The sequence below is a fragment of the Amphiprion ocellaris genome, chromosome 4 (assembly GCF_022539595.1).
Source record: "Amphiprion ocellaris isolate individual 3 ecotype Okinawa chromosome 4, ASM2253959v1, whole genome shotgun sequence".
Taxonomy (NCBI): domain Eukaryota; kingdom Metazoa; phylum Chordata; class Actinopteri; family Pomacentridae; genus Amphiprion; species Amphiprion ocellaris.
Window position 1 is genome coordinate 21,336,451 of NC_072769.1, and position 18,550 is coordinate 21,355,000.

At 37.4% G+C, this 18,550-nt stretch overlaps 1 protein-coding gene across 4 annotated transcripts in view; it reads right to left on the reverse strand.

Annotated features, from left to right (window-relative positions):
• The window catches only part of LOC111583083 (protein FAM13A), an 82,942-nt gene that overhangs the window by 62,450 nt on the left and 1,942 nt on the right, over nt 1-18,550 (reverse strand). For all 4 annotated transcript variants that reach the window (XM_023292013.3, XM_035958046.2, XM_035958047.2 and 1 more), the window contains exons 2-4: nt 13,546-13,741; nt 6,947-7,156; nt 3,024-3,201 (exon numbers count right to left, since the gene is read on the reverse strand). In XM_023292013.3, coding sequence (XP_023147781.3) covers nt 3,024-3,201; nt 6,947-7,156; nt 13,546-13,741 — 584 coding nt within the window. The remainder of the gene's footprint in view (nt 1-3,023; nt 3,202-6,946; nt 7,157-13,545; nt 13,742-18,550) is intronic.

Consider the following 18,550-nt stretch of genomic DNA (forward strand, 5'->3'; position numbering starts at 1 on the left):
AGGCCTGAAAACAGCAAAAATGTCAACTATGATACCTGTCAACTATGTTACAAAAATTCTGCAATTATATATTGACCCTTCTGTACCAAAGACCCCCAATCTTAAAGAACTATACTTAGCCTCAAGAAGAATAAGAAGACAAGGTCAGGGTCCACAGAGCAACTGTACAGGTGTACCAAGTGAAATTTCTGCTGTTTTAAATATAAAGGTTGGTCACACTAAACACTGATTTTATTTTTATTTTTGTTTGTTTTTTGTAAAGGTTTACATGACACTCGATAGCCCCTATCAGACGTGCACTCTGTTCCATTTGCTGTCTGACAGCAACTGAATATGTCATCTTCATGTATGAATGAGCACCCTCGTCAGTTATCTGTCGCATCAGCAATCTTACGAGAAAATGTAGCTCTTTCCTACAGAGAAATTAGGAAGAAAGTCAAGGTGTCAGTGAGTAGAGTTTTCATCATCATCAAAAGGCTCAGAAACTGGAGGAAACTCTGACAGGAAGACGTCTGGAAGACCCAAAGCTACAACAGAATCAGAAGACAAGTTTCTGAGAGTCAACAGCTTGGTGATAGGAGGCTCACAGGACAACAGCTTCAAACACAGCTTCATAGTGAGAAGTCTCAGTTTCAACTGTGAAGAGAAGACTTGGAGTTGCAGGCTTGACAGGTGGAGTTGTAGAAAGAAAGCCATTGCTAAGATGTCAGAATAAGAAAAAGGGGCTTGTCTGGGCCATGAAACACCACCAATGGACTACTGAAGACTGGAAGAAGGTATTATGGACTGATGAATCAAAATTTGAAATCTTTGGTTCATCACGCAGGACTTTTGTACTCTGTCGAGTAGGAGAAAGGATGGTTCCTCAGTATGTGACATCAACTGTCAAACATGGAGGAGGAAGCGTGATGGTCTGGGGCTGTTTTACTGGATCCAGGGTCTGTGATTGTACAGAGTGAGAGGAACCCTGAACCAAAACATCTACCACAGCATTCTGCAGCACCATGCAGTATCCTCTGGTATGTTCCTAGTTGGTCAGAGGTTCATCCTACAGCAAGATAATGACCCAAAACATAAGTCCAAGCTATGCCAGAACTACCTTAGGAAAAAAGAACAAGATGGTACATTTGAAAACATGGAGTGTTCAGCACAGTCTCCAGACTTAAACCCCATGGAGCTGGTTTGGGATGAACTGGACAGAAGAGTGAAAGCAAAGCAGCTTACAAGAGCCACACATTTATGGGAACTTCTGCAACAAAGCTGGGAAGAACTTTCTGAAGAATATTTGATTTCCATCGTGGAAAGAATGCCAAGAGTGTGTTTGGCTGCCAAAGGTGGCTACTTTGACTTTTAGAATACATTTTGGTGTCTAAATGGTACATTTTCCACTTCATTTGTTTATTTGTTCTATCGTTTAATTTCAGAGTACAATGCAACATTAACATGCATAATTTCCAATAAAAAAATTGGAAGAATTGGAGTGTACCAAAACTTTTGACCGGTAGTGTATTAAACATCATTTTAATCCCACGTGAATGACAAACATCACGTGAAGACCGTGGCTTTCTCCGATGCCTGAATGAAGCCATGAGGAACATTAACAGAAAAGTGACCTTCGCTTTCTGAAGTCAGCGATATTATTTATTCCATGTCTATAAAGGGCTTTTATCACATGAGATTTTCTTCATAACTGTTCACAAGACTTAATTCAAGTGTTACCTTTAATTATTATAGTCAGGGGTTGATGAAGTTAAAAGGTGCTTTAAAGCATCTAACGTAATTGTGAACCACACAGGAAAAAAAAACAGTGAGCAGTTAAATACAGGTGCCTGACCGAATGTTACTGATGGGACATTTCACAGTCGGCTTTGGAACACAGGAATGATTAAAGTTTGTCAAGGAGATTTTGCATGCCGTCCTAAAATTGAGCTTTTATTCTTACCAGACAAGCTACAGCACCACCTGCTGGTCACATTTTCACAGATACTAATTTTTACCTTCATTCTGAAATGGAAAATTTTAAATGTCCATCCAATATTTGATTTAATTTTCTACTCTTCCGGTATTCACTTACAAACAAAAAAAAATGCAAGAACAGTTGAAGTCCCTGTGGGTACAACTTGTCCTGAGGTTTATTATCTCACCCAGTATTTCCAGCTTGTTGCAGGACCTCATCCATCCAGCTGCTCTGATATATGAAACCAAGATTTGTTATCTGACTAATCAGACAAAAATAGGGGAAAGCTGACTAAAGGACTGCCTATTTTTCCAGACTAGGCCAAGGTGCCTTACTGTCTTATATAAAGCCGTAACTATATTGTACAATGGTCATAGTGAAGCTGCTAAAACCTTTAGCTATTGTCCACTAAGAAAATAAATGCAACACAGTAAGCTGGTATAAAGACAGACATTTCTGCATTCTGTGACTCTGAAGGTGAATTATTAAAGCCAATGTCAGACACGGGTCTTAATTTAACCCTTAAACAGTAACCGAGTATGATAATGATTACACTTTGACTGAGACTTTGGACGTTAGATTTTGTTTTGATTCTTCCACTCACCAGTACTTATTACTATTATTGTTGTTTCTGTTCAGCTTCTCTGCAGCTCTACAGCAAACTTTAATCATATAATTGTTTTTTCAATTCACAACTTTACTGTTTTTTAAACACAAAAAAGTCAGCTCATGAATAACAGAAAGGAGGATAATTCCCTCAAGAGTTAGTGGAGGTCATCAGAAACATGATTCTGAATGACAGCCAATGCTGCTCTGTACCTGCTTGATTTGTTAATTAGTAGTTTTTTAATAACACATCCATTAAAATATATCTTTAGAGCACACTGAGGAGTCCCCAAGTGACCAAAAGTGCTAAAGCTTCAGTAAAACCATGTAAGTGCTTTGAACAGTGTTTGTTAAATAAATATTAAAAAGAAGAGAAAGCTGCAGTAACTGTGAAACTGGCCCATTTGTGCTTATTTGAACTATTAATCCCATGTACCCTTAAAAGAAAAGCTGAACTCACTGGAAGACACTGGGTCCAAACACGGTAGCGAGGTTGAGAGCGGTCATGCGGTTGTCTTTGTGGTTGTTCTCCACGAGGGTGAGGAAGTGACATAGGTAGCAGAGGAGGCTGAGGTGGATGTCTGGAAGCTGCTGCAGCAGATTTTTTAAATCTGACCAGGAGCCATCATCACCACACTCTGCAGATGTACAAGATACAACAACAGATCAAAGATAGTGTAGAAGCACTACTGTTCAAAAGTTTGGGCTCACTTAGAAATGTCCTTATTTTTCAAAGAAAAGCAGTATTTTTCAGTGAAGATAACATTAAATGAATCAGAAATCTAGTCTAGACATTGTTAATGTGGTAAATGACTATTGTAGCTGGAAACAGCTGATCTTTAATGGAATATCTACATAGAGGTACAGAGGAACATTTCCAGCAACCATCACTCCTGTGTTCTAATGCTACATTGTGTTAGCTAATGGTGTTGAAAGGCTAATTGATGATTAGAAAACTCTTGTGCAGTTATGTTAGTACATGAATAAAAGTGTGAGTTTTCATGGAAAACATGAAATTGTCTGGGTGACCCCAAACTTTTAAACAGTAGTGTATATATTTATTTTGCCTATGTAATATTTGTTCAGAAAAAATAAAAATAAAAAAAATAAAAATCTTTTTCAATTAAAGTTAATAAATACACATGTGCTTAAAGGAATTTCCTCAATACCCTGCTTACTTCCAGTCACCAATAATCAAGCAGCAAGAATTGAATGGTCAGTGAATCGTGAGCAATTTGAGATAAACTCTCAGTGAACAACATTTAAACCCTCATGCTACAGCACATCTCCAGCAGGCAGAGAAAGCTGCACCCGCCTGCTGTCTGTAACATCTAAGCTTGAGTTATGGTGACGAGTAATACGTGAGCAGTACGGCAAAGAGCTTGAAAATATGTTGATGCTATTACTTGGGATACATAATTGGGTCAGAGTTGGATAAACGGATATGACTACTGATCCCGAACGGCTGAGTGACGCAAATCTTGTGAGTGTGTACGTCTATGTGAGAGTGTGAGCATGCGTATGAAAGCTGGTATGTGTGTACGTCTGTCTGGAGTTTGTAGAGAGAGGCGGAAAGGGAATAATGGCTTGAGAGCTCACGGCTAAGGGAAGTTCTAATTCTAACTTCATGTGTGCATATATGTGTACGTAATCTTCATATTTTTATTGTCAGAAGTTACGTTTTATTCAGGTTAGTTCAACAGAAAGACGTGAACAGCAAAAATCTGATGGTTTTTTTTGGCCAGAGATTGTACTGAAAATGAAAGATGCTGATTTTCCTTTATAATTAATTGTTTTTTAAGTATACAGTATCATTCAAAAGTTTGGGGTTACCCAGGCAATTTCATGTTTTCCATGAAAACCCACACCTTGATTCAACATAATTGTACAAGGGTTTTCTAATCATCAATTAGTCTTTCAACACCATTAGCTAACACAATGTAGCATTAGAACACAGGAGTGATGGTTGCTGGAAATGTTCCTCTGTACCTCTATGGAGATATTCCATTAAAAATCAGCTGTTTCCAGCTAGAATAATCATTTACCACATTAATAATGTCTAGACTGTATTTCTGATTCATTTAATGTTAGCTTCACTAAAAAAAATGCTTTTCTTTGAAAAATAAGGACATTTCTAAGTGAGCCCAAACTTTTGAACGGTAGTATATAAATAATGACAGTTAAATTTGACAACATCAGTATCAAACATACACTGTGTAAAGTGTTCATAAACACGGCCATATGTGTTCGTTAACTATCCACTATGCTACTGTACTTAAAGATGGGTGAAATGATAATATAAAACATCATATCTACTATCTCAGCCGGGCTTTAATGCCTCTGGGCATGTACTGCAAATCAGTAAGCAAAACTGCTTAATGAAGATATTGGATTTCATTTGACCTTTGCATCAATTCCATAAAGTACTGAGATTTGTTAAGTATTTAATATCATGAATTAACTGTGGCATTATATATATGTTGATATTGCATAGATACAACATTTAACCACATGCATAATCATATGCAGTGCTGTGAAAAAGCATTTGAACCCCTTCTGATATTATCTATTTTCACATATTTTTCACACCTAAATATTCCAGATCATTGAACCAATCATATTTATTTAATATTACACTTTGTAATCCTTTCCAGACTGATAAATGTCAACGACTTTTTTTTTTTTTTTTTTTTTACATCTATTCTTGAATCTCTTTAGAACGTTTCATCTTGTGCTGCTTTCTGAGACACTTCAGCTACTTCACAATGCCAGACAGGTTCTATTTAGGTGATGTTTAGAGTCAATAAGCCTGGCAGTAATCGTACATGGGTGTGGCTGGGGAAATTAAACCCATTTGCCAAAGGAATTTGATCATTTGGTGAATTGATAGCGAATGGGGCAGTTACTCTCTCACACTTTTCTCTTAAATAAAAGAAATCATGATTTAAAAACGGCATTCTGCTATTTCTTGTTTTTGTATTTATTTTATTTTTTGCCTTTATGATTCTATGGCATGTCTGAAATAAATGAAATCAAATTGGATTTTGTGCGTTCTTGGGTTATCTTTGTCTAATATTAAAATTAGTTTGATGATTTGAAACACTTAATTGTGACAAATATCCAAAAAAATAGAAGGGCAATATTTTTTTTCACAGCACTGTAATCAAGTTGTGGTATAATCTTTTATAACTCAAGTACACAGATCTGGGGAAGTGACAGAGCTATTATTTTTACTGTAAGTTAATCTTTAACATATGGTATCATAAAATAAGTATGTATCGTAAATGATTCTGGTTAATAATTTACGATAAAATACAAGACAAATAGACAATAATGAATAATATCCCTCCTAAACTCCCACAATTCAATGTGATGTTTGCAGTTAGTGAAGTGTTAACCTGCAAAAATCTTAAATAAATCACTTAAAAATTACTGATCCATTCTCAAAATCAGCACTGAACAATTATCTGCCAAAAAACTAGTCAACTGATGGCAAAATGATATAAACTCAATACAGCACATGAGCAGTAAACATTACCCAACCGGTAAAAACATCCCAGAGCTTTCAATACTCACGTTCTTTTACATTTATTTGATTTAAGTAACAATCTCATTAGAGTTGAAACTATACTTCGATACCATTGTTAGTCTTATTAATGCATGAATGATGCACAGATGTACTCTGAGTGTTTTCATATTCTAAGCGGTCTGTCAATGATTGTACTGCCAATTATTAAGTAAATGAATCTGCCCCGATTGCTCCACTCATCATACACCTAAACTGTTTTAAAATTTGACAAATGCGGGCAAAAAGGCCAAAACTGTTTAACAAGTACGCCAGAATAATCATATTCTCTAGCTGTAGCCAAGAGCATTTTGCTAATGCAGCATTTGGCCATAGTCCCTGAAAAACTAGGCTGATATTTATGGGATCTATGAAAGCAAAATGGACACTGCGGCCAAAATGTACACTCTTCTCCCATCAAACAGATTAAACCCAATGATGGAGGAGGGTGGAGAGTGAGCACAAACACTTTATCTGCCAAATTACTCATTTTATCTTTTACAATCTCCAACATTATCACCAGAAATAAGAGGTCTATCAATTTTCACATCACACAGACTCGCCCTCCTATCTCATCATTTCCTTTATTGTCATTTCCTGATGCACGTGACTGAACTTCTAATAGTAACTCTACCACCTAAAGATAAAACGAGATGACCTAGATATTCACTGCACTAAGAAAGTATTAATATCCACCAGTATTGTGGACACGTGTCACATTATGGCGAACAGAAGTAAAACCAGATCTGTATCAGTTGGTAGACTAATTCTAGTGGACAAGTACAGGACTGAAGTGCTACCACAGGTCGGTGTTTTACCTCGGTAGTGCTGTATCAGTGCTTGTTGGACCGTTGAGCTCACTAAACCCTCTGGCAGCTCTCTCAGGTACTGTTTGAGCAAGCTGGCCACGGTGCTCGTATCCGACTGAGAGAGAAGGTCCACATCCTCGCCGCTCTCCAGCTGCTGTTTCAGGGTCTCCACAGCACGGACATTCCCATTTACTCTGAACAGACCCTCCTGCTGCAGTGCTAGAGGGAAAAGCAAAGAAATACCATTTAGTTACAGGTGGGGCATGTGTAAGAGTCAGGCTATGGGCCCCTAAGAGTGGCTTTATTGTCCTGTTTTGATGGAACCTGTTAAACAGTTTTATACCCATACTTATGCTGGTGATGCCAATCCTTCATTCCGTCAACAGCTCCCATACAACCACAGACTATACACTTTATGATAACAACTAACTGGCAAGAACTCCATTAAAAATGACACAGGAAATGTCACCACAGGATGACTTGCAGCACGAGATAGCCCTTTGGTCCACGGGAAAGTAGTGTCTTTCATCTGGCAAAACCACCAGACCAAAACTTGTATCCAATTAATATTAAACTGAGTCAATATATAATTGCGGGACTTTTTGTAACATAGTTGACAGGTATCATAGTTGACATTTTTTGATGTTTTCAGGCCTAAAATCAACATGGCCCCCTATAACCAAAACACCACATGGCATTTTAGGAAAAGATTCTTCTAAATATTATATATAAATTGAGTAAAATTCAAATTGAAAGTTATTTTTTCATTTTATGTTATTTAGCCTTTATTTATAAATGTAATCTCATTGAGACACTGGGGCTCATTCTCAAGAGAGACCTGTCCTCATTTATAAAGACATTGTAGTAAACCTGTTGACATGTGATAAATCCACAATTGACTCACACACTACTTTATATTAAATAACTCAGAAAGCCTTGGAGTGTGGCCAGACTTTTCTTCAGGAAGAAATGACATCATATGTAGCAGGTCATGTGATTTGGAATTAACACACTTCCTTGAGAGGTGTTTTTGTAATGGGTAACTTAGTTGAAAGTGATTTCTCGGACACAGATACAATTTGTTATTTTCCATATAAAATCTATTATATATTGCCAAAAAAGAAAAATCTGTCATGATTATCTAAACTTAATAAAAAGAACACAATCAAAACAATTTTTGAATATGCTCATTTTATTATTGTTTAGCTAATTCTAAGGTGGTTGTTATTAAATTTGGATGGTTATTTAGTTGACATTTTAGTGATATCCAGTCATTCATAAGTGATTGTTTCCATAATAAATAATTACGGAATTTGTAAAGACATGATCATAATGAACATAAAAAAAACCATTTTTTTTCTTTTGACAAAAATGTATACAAGATATATCCCATGGACTTCAAAAGTCCCTCAATTATATATTGACCTGGACAAGTCGGGAGTCATTTTGGACCATTTTTGAGTAATTTTGGACAATTTTCTTGTCAATTTCAATAAGTTTTATGTCAGCTTGGATCGTTTCTCATTGTTTTCGATCATTTTTGTGTCTTTGGGATAATTTTGAAGTCATTTTGGTCAAGTTTTGAGTCGATATTCTAGTGATATCCAGTCATTTTTTATTAATAAGTGATTGTTTCCATAATAAATAATTATGGAATTTGTGAAGACATGATCGTAATGAACATAAAAAACATCTTTTTATTTTTAATAAAAATGTATACAAGATATATCTCAAGGACTTCAAAAGTCCCTCAATTATATATTGACCCAACTACAAGATAGTGATAGATTCTCTTGAAATTTTGCTGAGCAACGTCTCCCAGTCAAGCGGAAACAATAACTTCTAGCAAACCCACTTAAAGTCGTCTAAACAAATTGTGATTTTTTTTTAGCCATAATATGGTATAAAAATGGCAAAACCCTCAGTATATTCTCCTATTCCTCAATTTGAACTAACGTGTTATTTGTATTTTTAGAGGTAGCTTAGCTAATATTACATTCAGCCTCTTCTTGCTAATGCTAAAGCAGTTTAAACGGCGCAGATGTAGCTGGCTAACTAGCTAGCTAGCAGCCGCTAACTTCACACAGGAAGCTAATTAGCTCATTAGCATGTTCGTGGTCGGAGAGGGGGACACTTTCCTCCGCGGTGGGAAGTTGAGAAACGCTGAGTGTGGGTAGAAATTCATCTTACCTCTTGCAGTATTTGGTGGTGAGTGCGATGTTTGTACCACAAATTTCAGTTACTAACGTCTTTGACTCCATGCTGTACGTCTCAGTGGCTTCCACTACATGTCTGTGTAGTTTCTCATTCATCTTGGTCATGGTTATCCAAAGTTGTTTAAATCAATCCAACTGGACTTTAAGAAGATTCCTTGAAATTTCAGTTGCAGAGCACCATAGACATAATGACATTCACCTCCAAAAATCCTATGCTATGGATTAAATATGTTATTTCCCCCCCTTTTTTTTATAGTAAATTGTTTACAGGTAGTCTGAAGTGTGAAGTTATTGAAGGACTGAGTTCCACTCTCTTTTACTGACATCTAGTGATCAAACAGTAGAACTACAGAAAATAAAAAAAGTAGGTCAACTAAGTACAAAGTGTTTTTCAGTTTTAGCACTTTAAAAATAATTAAAGCTGCAAGCAGCGTTGGACGGGTCCTCGCATCCGAGCGGCCCGGCTGGCCCACGCATATCCACCAGGTGGCGCTGCAACTGAGAGAGTAAAGTTTCAGGCAGATTGGACCATGTACAGGCTACTTACACAGCACTTCCTGTTTCATGGCGAGAAATCCAAAAAGATGAGGAGTAACGTATCCTAAACATTATGGATATCAGAAATGCTCCTTTTGATAAGGCAGGATTAAATTAATACCGCGTTTGGAAGACACAGTCACCATTTATTTATTTATTTTTGATATTAGATTTTGCTAAGTTTGGCACAATCAAAATTGTAAATAACTTGGGGAAAAAAAACTATTTCTACCGGTATGAATGTTATTGTGCATATATTGAATCACCAAAATATACAGCAAGCAAATTAAATAATTAAAATGATTTGCTCTCAATATGGTGAAAGCTTTTCCAGCTCCTAAAGGAAGCTGTTTGTACTTCATGCTTGATCGTGCTTAATTTATTCACCTTCTCTCATTACTTGTCTTTATTGTCAGCCCAGCTGTAGGGAAGCCAAACTGTTCATCTCTTTGAAATAAACATTTAAACGCAAAAAGATGAAATTACTTCATGCGCATAAGTTAAATAACTTAGCAAATGAAGTACTTAAACGGGAACATATGTGCTTAAGTCACAAATATTCCCATTTGACATTTTCCACAGAAAACTCACTAGATGGCGGCCTTGAGCCAAAAATGCTCTAACATCTCAGCTCCAACATTATGACATCATGTGGAGAGAGCACTAAGGGGGACTGTACTTTTAAAAGTCGCCAACATATATGAAGTGCAGAACACTAAAAACGGAACCCTTCTTATTGTGTTGACGCAGACACACGTCATTTTTTCCTTCTCACCAATCATCATTAAACCACTCAATCACTCAAGTTGTGGAAAATGCAACATCTGTACATGATATGATGAGGAAGTAGTGTAAAGCCTGAGTCACGTGGTCTCACATGCAGCCTGTCGTCATGTGGTGAGAAATGCTTGGTAATAATAATAATAATAATAATAATAATAATAATAATAATAATAATAATAATAATAATAATAATAATAATAATAATAATAATGCCTTTAATTTATAATGCACTTTACATACAGAATCTCAACGTGCTACAACAGGGAAAGTACAAAAATACATTTACAAAACATTTCAAAAACAATAACAATAGCAACATGTTGTTGGTATTGTTAGCTAAGGCAGCTAAGTGTTACATTGACCCCAGTCAGTCCCGGAAAGGTACTTAAGTATTTCACAGGCTTTATGACAGGGTTTACTAGGGCCATTGTTTGGCCAATCAGAAGAAGGGGTAGGTTTTTGTTTGAGACAGGTGACAGCATCTATCTGTCACCAATGATACAAGTGTCTGTCATTTTACTTTTGCAATAAATGTGCTGGAGCACAGAGGCTAAAGAACACTACATGAGTAACTATTAATTTAGTTAATTGTATGTTCATGTATCCATTAATGAAATGCAATCTATTCAGTTACATTTTTTAAAAATTTTATTTGTTTGCTATAAAGTTTCTTTCTGTAAAGTCAATCACTTTTGTGTTTTGAATATTCTGAATTCTGAAGTATCACTTCCAGAAGTGACTGAGTGGCAAACAACTTCTATTTTAACTTCTTTTCTTTTGCCAGTCAAACACAGAAGTGACTGAAATACATACTACTACATACTTTTCTCAATTTTCTAGGGGGCGCTGTTGAGCCATTTTGGCACGCACGCATGCCATTCACTTGAAATATCCAATTTTTTGCCGGTCCTGATGTGTGTGGCGATTTTCATGCGTTTTCGTGTATGTTTAAGGAGTCAAAAATGCCGATTTCCCGGCCGATGAAAAAAAAAATTCCTAGGGTTTCAATAGGTTCCTCGCACCACTTCGTGGTGCTCGGACCCTAATAATAATTCCTAGGGTTCCAATAATGACCTTTGCTTATTCAATAATGGAAATGCACATTATGCAGTTTTGCTATAGCTGGTGACATAAATTGGCTTCCATTAATTTCTGCATTTCCTGACTGCACAGATCTCTGTTAAAGTTTCGATTAGTGTTACATAAAGTGAATTCACAGTGATGGATTCCCACAGTGGGATTAATATCATCTCAGTTCTCTCTATAAATACTCTGTGTTTTGGCAGGCTCCTCTTGTTCCTGTATTTGTGCTTGGATGGGGATGAAAAATGGTAAAGTTCTAACTTTGAAAATATATTTTTGCATCAAAACAAAAATCATCAAAAGCGTAATTCTTTCTGTATGAGCAGGTGAGTCAGGTGAAACGTCGGCAAAGGATTCCCCCTTCACAATACGGCATGCAGTAACAAAAATCATATAACCCAAACAAGATTTATTAGTGTGCTAGTGAACTACACTTGCTATGCATGTTGAAAATAATATATTATACATTAAAATCTCTACAAATTGAAATCTTGAGTGCCTGACAGCAAGATGGCAGAAAGCTTTGCTTTAATGTAAAGTACTTGAGCTTTTCAAGTGGGTATAATCATTGACATGGTCCAATTCTATTAAATGTCACTTTAAAACAAATTAACAGATGCTAAACATAGTTCATGATGATGATAATCCTAGTTATTTCATACCTGTAAATATTCATTTACTTAGATTAAATCACACAGCAATACAAAAGCAAAATGATAATTTATCAGTTAATGAAATGCTACCAGTGAGATCTGATCAAGGCTTCAATATGCTAGATTTATTATATGTGGTGATATTTAGAGGAAACTACATTATGATGCCACTAAATTTAGAACTATCTGTCCATTATCTATACACTGCTTAATCCTCATTAGAGTCCCAGCTGACTTAAGGTGAAGGCAGGGGACACCTGGACAGGTCACCAGTCTATCACAGGGCTACATATAGAGACAAACAATCACACTCACATTCACACCTACAGAAAATTTAGAATCACCGATTAACCTGAGTATGTTTTTGGACTGTGGGAGGAAGCCCACGTGTGCACAGGGAGAACATGCAAACTCCATGCAGAAAGATACCAGGAAGGCCGAGCTGTGAAATAGGATCTTCTAGCTGCAAGGTGACAGTGCTAACCACCAAGCCACTGTGCAGCCCTGTCTTGCCTAAAATGTTTGATTTAATTTCATTGATATATGCTTAAATTATGGTAAAATTCATTTGATTGATGTACTGTCATCTCATATTACATGGGATGTATTTTAGCCTAGAGGGGTATATTCTGGGCTATTTCAGCCCCCGGTTTAAAAACTGGGCTAAGTTAAATTATACTTTGGCCAGGGGTTTAATCTGGCCTGTTATACATAGATCAAGTCAATCTTAGTTTTAGCACAAATAAAAGACAATACAAAGAGATATTATCCTAAAATTTGTTGTAAAGAAACAATTGAAAGCGACACCAGCCAATGTGGATCTTCTTTCATAATGTTTTGCATAATTTTTTCTTGGTTTTCAATTTAGTTTTTCCTTTTAATTTGAACTTTTTTTAACTGTAATTAGCTCAAGGACTTTCTAGTCATGCTCTTTCATAATGATTTGCTTGCTGAGCATACCTCTTTGTAAAAAAAACCCCTGTACAAATGAACAATTAAGAGTTTAACATGCTTAATCTTTATGTGTCAACAAGTGTAAACTGGCCTTGGCCGGAGTATACCCCGGGAAATACTTTTGCCGGGGGTTAATCTGGCCTGTTACACCTGGATGCCAACCAGGGATCTCCTAGCTGCAAGGCAACAGTGCTCACCACCGATCCACTGTGCAGCCCCTATATTTGGAACTGACGATATTAATTAATATATAAACTGACGCCCTACTAATACAAAGCAAAGTTAAAATGGAACACCAAATGTGTCCAGTCAGTCCTCACAGAAAACATTTTGATAAACTCTGCAACTCTGTTTTTTTCTGCTTGAACAGGTTTGGCCTCACCATGCTTGCGGAGATGCTCCACCATCGTCTGCACCACCAGAGGGACTCCATCCTCCACCAGGCCCTTCTCTTGCAGCTCGAACAGGGACACTCCAAACAGCCTGGTGTGCTTGGCTGCCACTGTTCTGGGTCTGAAGATGGGTATCTGGACCATCTTCTTCATGTCCTCTTTGACCTGCACTGCTGTCTTGTTGTGCTGCAGGGAGAGCAGAGAGTCAGTCAGGAAACAGAGGGCAGCGCTGGAGCATCAGGTTAGACACCACAGAGACACCCGTCCTGGAGGAAAGCTCCCTTTGCTCGCTCCACTCCATAGACTAATCATAAAAGGTGTGTGTGAGGCCGGTGACGGTGACTCAGTGGAGTTCCTGCATGCACACTTCCTTCTGCAGCACTGTCATGCTCTTAGAGGACAGTGTGTGCCGAGAGCCGGCAGGAAGAGAGAGGGGAGGGCTGGCTGTGCACGTGTTGCTACGACAAATATCAGGTTACCATGCAACACCTTTGGATAAAGGCATTACCAAAGTGACACACGCACCTGCACAAGTAGACATACGAATGGGTGACAAATTAAGGGAAAAACATGAAAGCTTTACTCTGTTGCGCTGCAGGGGGTGTTTTGCTGCCATGGTTTTGGCTCCACTTGTCCCCAAAGAGGGAACGATTACTGCAAATCATTATAAAGTTGTTTTGATTGGTCAGTTTTATCCTAAAATGACACATTTCCATCCTGATGGGAGGACTCTCTTTCAAGAAAGTGATGTGAATCATATGTTATGGCCAGATCTCGACCCAGTTAAAATCCTATAGGAGATTTAAGAGTGCTTCACCATCACTGTCAAACCAAATGAGGGAATATCTTCTGGAAGAATGGTGTCCATCTCCCCAGCAGCATTCCAGAGACTTAAAGAATCAATACCAAGCTGCACTGAAGCTGTTCTGGTAGCATGTGGTGGCCCAGTACCTTATTGCAACACTTTATTTTGTTTTTCTTGCAATTTATCGCCTGTCTGTATGAACACATTTGTAGAAAAACACACAGAGTGTACTGTACATGTTCAGGCGTCATAAACATTCATCTCATTTTCGTGGATAGAAAGGAGAACAGATCAAAGATAGATGTTGTGGTGAAAGCTGAACAGATCACCAGTCCAAATGGCCACATTTGAACATGAAAGACTTGCAGTTGAAAAGGTTTTACTGGAAATCTTCCTGAGTAAATACTGTGTGTTTGTTAGGAGCCTATGACTGTGAGTGTGCATGGATGTAGATCTGTTTATGCTGTCACATTGTACTCCCTTTTGGAGACAAAAAGGAGCTCTCTGTCATCAAATCACGAAATTTTAGAGTAAAACACTTGATTTAGAGTTGGGATAATGTTCAGTTTAGGTTGAGATTTGGGTGAGGTTAGCAACAAAGCAAGTTTATTTATATAACAGCGCATCGCACACAGAGGTTAAATTAAGTGAAACAACAGTACAGAGAAAGTGAAGTGCACACAAATGTTATAGAATAGTCAAAGCTGATTGACAGTGCAATAAGACAAAAGAAAAATGAAAATAACTTCAAGATAAAACAAATATAGTGACTAAATGCAAAAAAAAAGTTACAGATGAAAGTCTTGCATTCAAAATTATACTTGAATAGAAATAGATTTTAAATTGTTATATTGCACTTAAAGTATTTATACAATTATGTTTGTGAGTGGTATGTTATACTTGACTAAATCATCTTTATATGGACTTTTGATACTGATGCATTGCTGTGTAAACATAATTTTAGTAGCTGTTAAAGTGGAGCTACTTCTACCTACTTTATGTACAGTTAAAGGGTCTGCGATACGTTTTGAGACCTATTTTTTGTTACATATAAACCTCATATGTAACATTTTCACAAAACTTAGTGGAGTAAAGCAGTATTTCTCTATTTGGTGTACTAGAGTTGGAGTAAAAGTGGCAGAAAATTATAAAATTCGCAATACAAGTAACTCAGAATAGCTGATGTCCTTTGTTTTTGTTCACCGCTAATTCTCTAATTGCCAAGCTGAGCCCATTTCCTTCAGTAGAAATCAAAGCCTCAAGATAATGGGTTCATTTACCTGATATGTTATCAAGGCAAACAGAGCCACATGGTGTCCTCATGTAGATACTTCGACTGTATTCTCTTTTGCTGCCTTTCTATGAGGGTAAACACTGAGTGTATAAACACACACCTTACAGAACATCATATCCGCATACTGAGGTGTCATTAGATAGAGCAGGACAGATTTCTGATCCAATTGGCACGTTTAACTACACTATCGTCCACTTCTGTCTTTGTTTACTCAGGACTCTGAGCAACAGACCAGGAGCATGTTTTGGACGCTGGCTGAGGACAAAAAGACTTCCTGCACTTCGGAGTGAAACGGAGTCAGGGTGAGTTTTACTGCTGTAGCCATAGCAACACCTACACCATGTGACATGTTGTCATTCCACAGTTTACCACCTCAAAATGACCCACACAACCAAGAGACCTTGGCCATAATCTGGTCACACCGAGCTCCACAGTGGTGCAAGGGGAATAAATTAACCCTGAATTTTTTTCTCTGCGCACACACATGAGCTACAGTCAGATCAGCTGATTAAAGTCCACCTCACAGATGGTGGTACGATGGCCAAGGAGACAAATCTTTGCCACAGCAGATGCTCCTGCAGTGGTAATACAAAATGCATTCACACTGAACAACAGGCAGGGTGTTAAAAATAATGCAACTAAACCTTCTTGGTTGATAAAATCGAAGTTCAGTATTTTGAATCGTCATGCTTGGATGGCTGCTTAAGGTGTTCTAATATTTCACAGGCTACTCTGTCACTGCCATGGATCTATAAAAAGCTATAAATAGAATTGTTCTTTTCAAGTCTGATATGTCTATGATGCAGTATGAGATGTATTAACATGATTTTAATGATGGGGCAGTGCTTTTCTTTCAAATTTAACTGCATTTCCCATCCAAGTTTTCCTTTAAATTACCAGGTTGTACAGTTTATAATATACTTTATATATACAACAGTCTATTGGCAATAATGCCAACCATTGCACAGATTGTTGCAATGTTTGAACCTACAGATTTGCCTCCTCTAGTACTACCGCTGCAGGTGTTAAAGAGTTAAGCCGGTCTGAGCCAGCTCTGACTGTGATAGGCCTTACTGAACAGATGCCCCCTAAATCTGTCTTTACTATCACACACACACACACACACACACACACACACACACACACACACACACACACACACACGCACACGCACACAAAATAACTCCACACACATTTTCTTAGTCTGCATATGCACATGGCCTCAAACAAGCCTTAACGGGAGACATCCAAGAACAGCAAGACACATATATTAAGTGGTTAACGCTCAAGGAAATATGCAGGATGGATAGAAAAGTTCAGGGATAAAATGTACTGGTAAACACACACTATCTAATAACAATAATAAATTAGTTACTGAGGCAATTAACAACATAGTGTAAGTAAAACGTGTCAAAATACACAGATTAAAAATAAAACCACATCCTCGTGGAAAACTCTAGAGCAGGGGTATTGAACTAAAATTCAAAGAGGTCCAGTCAGAGAAAATGTATTAAAGCAAAGGTCCGGAACATCATAAAGTCTAACTTCAGTTAGTGCGATATATGATGATGTAACCTAGAAGTTTTATTAGCCTGTGCATGTAATCAATAACTGACCATCAAATCAAATAAATTCAGTACGGTTCAAAAACATTTTGACAACATTTATTAACAATTAACTTTTGATATAACTGTACATCTTAAAATTAAGTGCAGAACTTGAAAAAATAATGACTGAACAACCCAAACCAGCTTATATACATCTTTAACAATACCTAAATCTCAAAAAATGTAAATAATTGAACACTTTTTTTCCTGTCTTGTCACTCCCCTTATATCCCATGCTGCTTAATGGGAGAACTGAGCTGCAGTTTGCCCTGCCAGTATTTTTTGAATTGTGTATTTTGAATTGTGGTCTGAATGGTGTCAGGGTCGTTCTCAAACACATTTGGAGCTCATTGGTCAGTCTGGAACGATATTCAGTTTTGATTATGTTCATAGTTGAGAAAGGTGCCTCTAACTGTATGTTGAGCCAAACATGGTCAGCATGTGCAGGGCTAGTTCCCTCTCCGTGTCGCTTTATTCATTTTTTGTCTGTCCCTCACCTCTCAGCTGTTTTCTGAACGCAGAGCTGTGATGTTTAGCAGCTGCAATGCAGAGACTTCATTGGCTGAGTAGCGTCACGTGGGACGGCTGAACTCGTACGTAATTGGTCTGTGTGTTTCCTGAGCTGCTCACTAATGCCGTAAACACTGGGAAAGCTGTGGTAAAACAGAAGCGACCGGTCAAATTTAAAATCCCGTTACAATTTACTGATTACAGGTCCGGTCCGTATAAGACGGCGTCTGGGTCCGGATCGCGGTCCGCCAGTCAGTGACCCCTGCTCTAGAGCAAGGGTGTCAAACATGCGGCCCGCGGGTCAAAACCGGCCCTCCAGAGGGTCCGATCCGGCCCAAAATTACAGAGAAGACATTAACGGCAAATTTGGAAAACTGTAAGTTTAAAGATAATTTCTAGACCATAACAACTTGTTTTGTTCATAAAATAAAATACTAGATTGTTCATTGTTTTGTCATTTTGCCTCTCATTTTGTAATATTTTGTCTTGTTAGATTGTTCATTGTTCTTTTGTCATTTTACCTCTCATTTTTGTAATATTTTGTCTTGTTTTTGTTGATTTTTTTGTCTGGCGTTTGTCATTAGTTTTTGTCACTGTGTTTCCTTTTTGTCTTGCTTGTGATTTTTGTCTATTTTTTTGTCGTTTTGTTTCTCGCTTTTGTAATTTTTTGTCTCGTTTTTGTCATTTGTCCATTTTTTGTCACTGTAACTTTTTTGTCTAGTTTTTGCCTCTTTTTTTGTTTTATTTCGTGTCATTTGTCGTGTTTTTTTTCCTTCTTG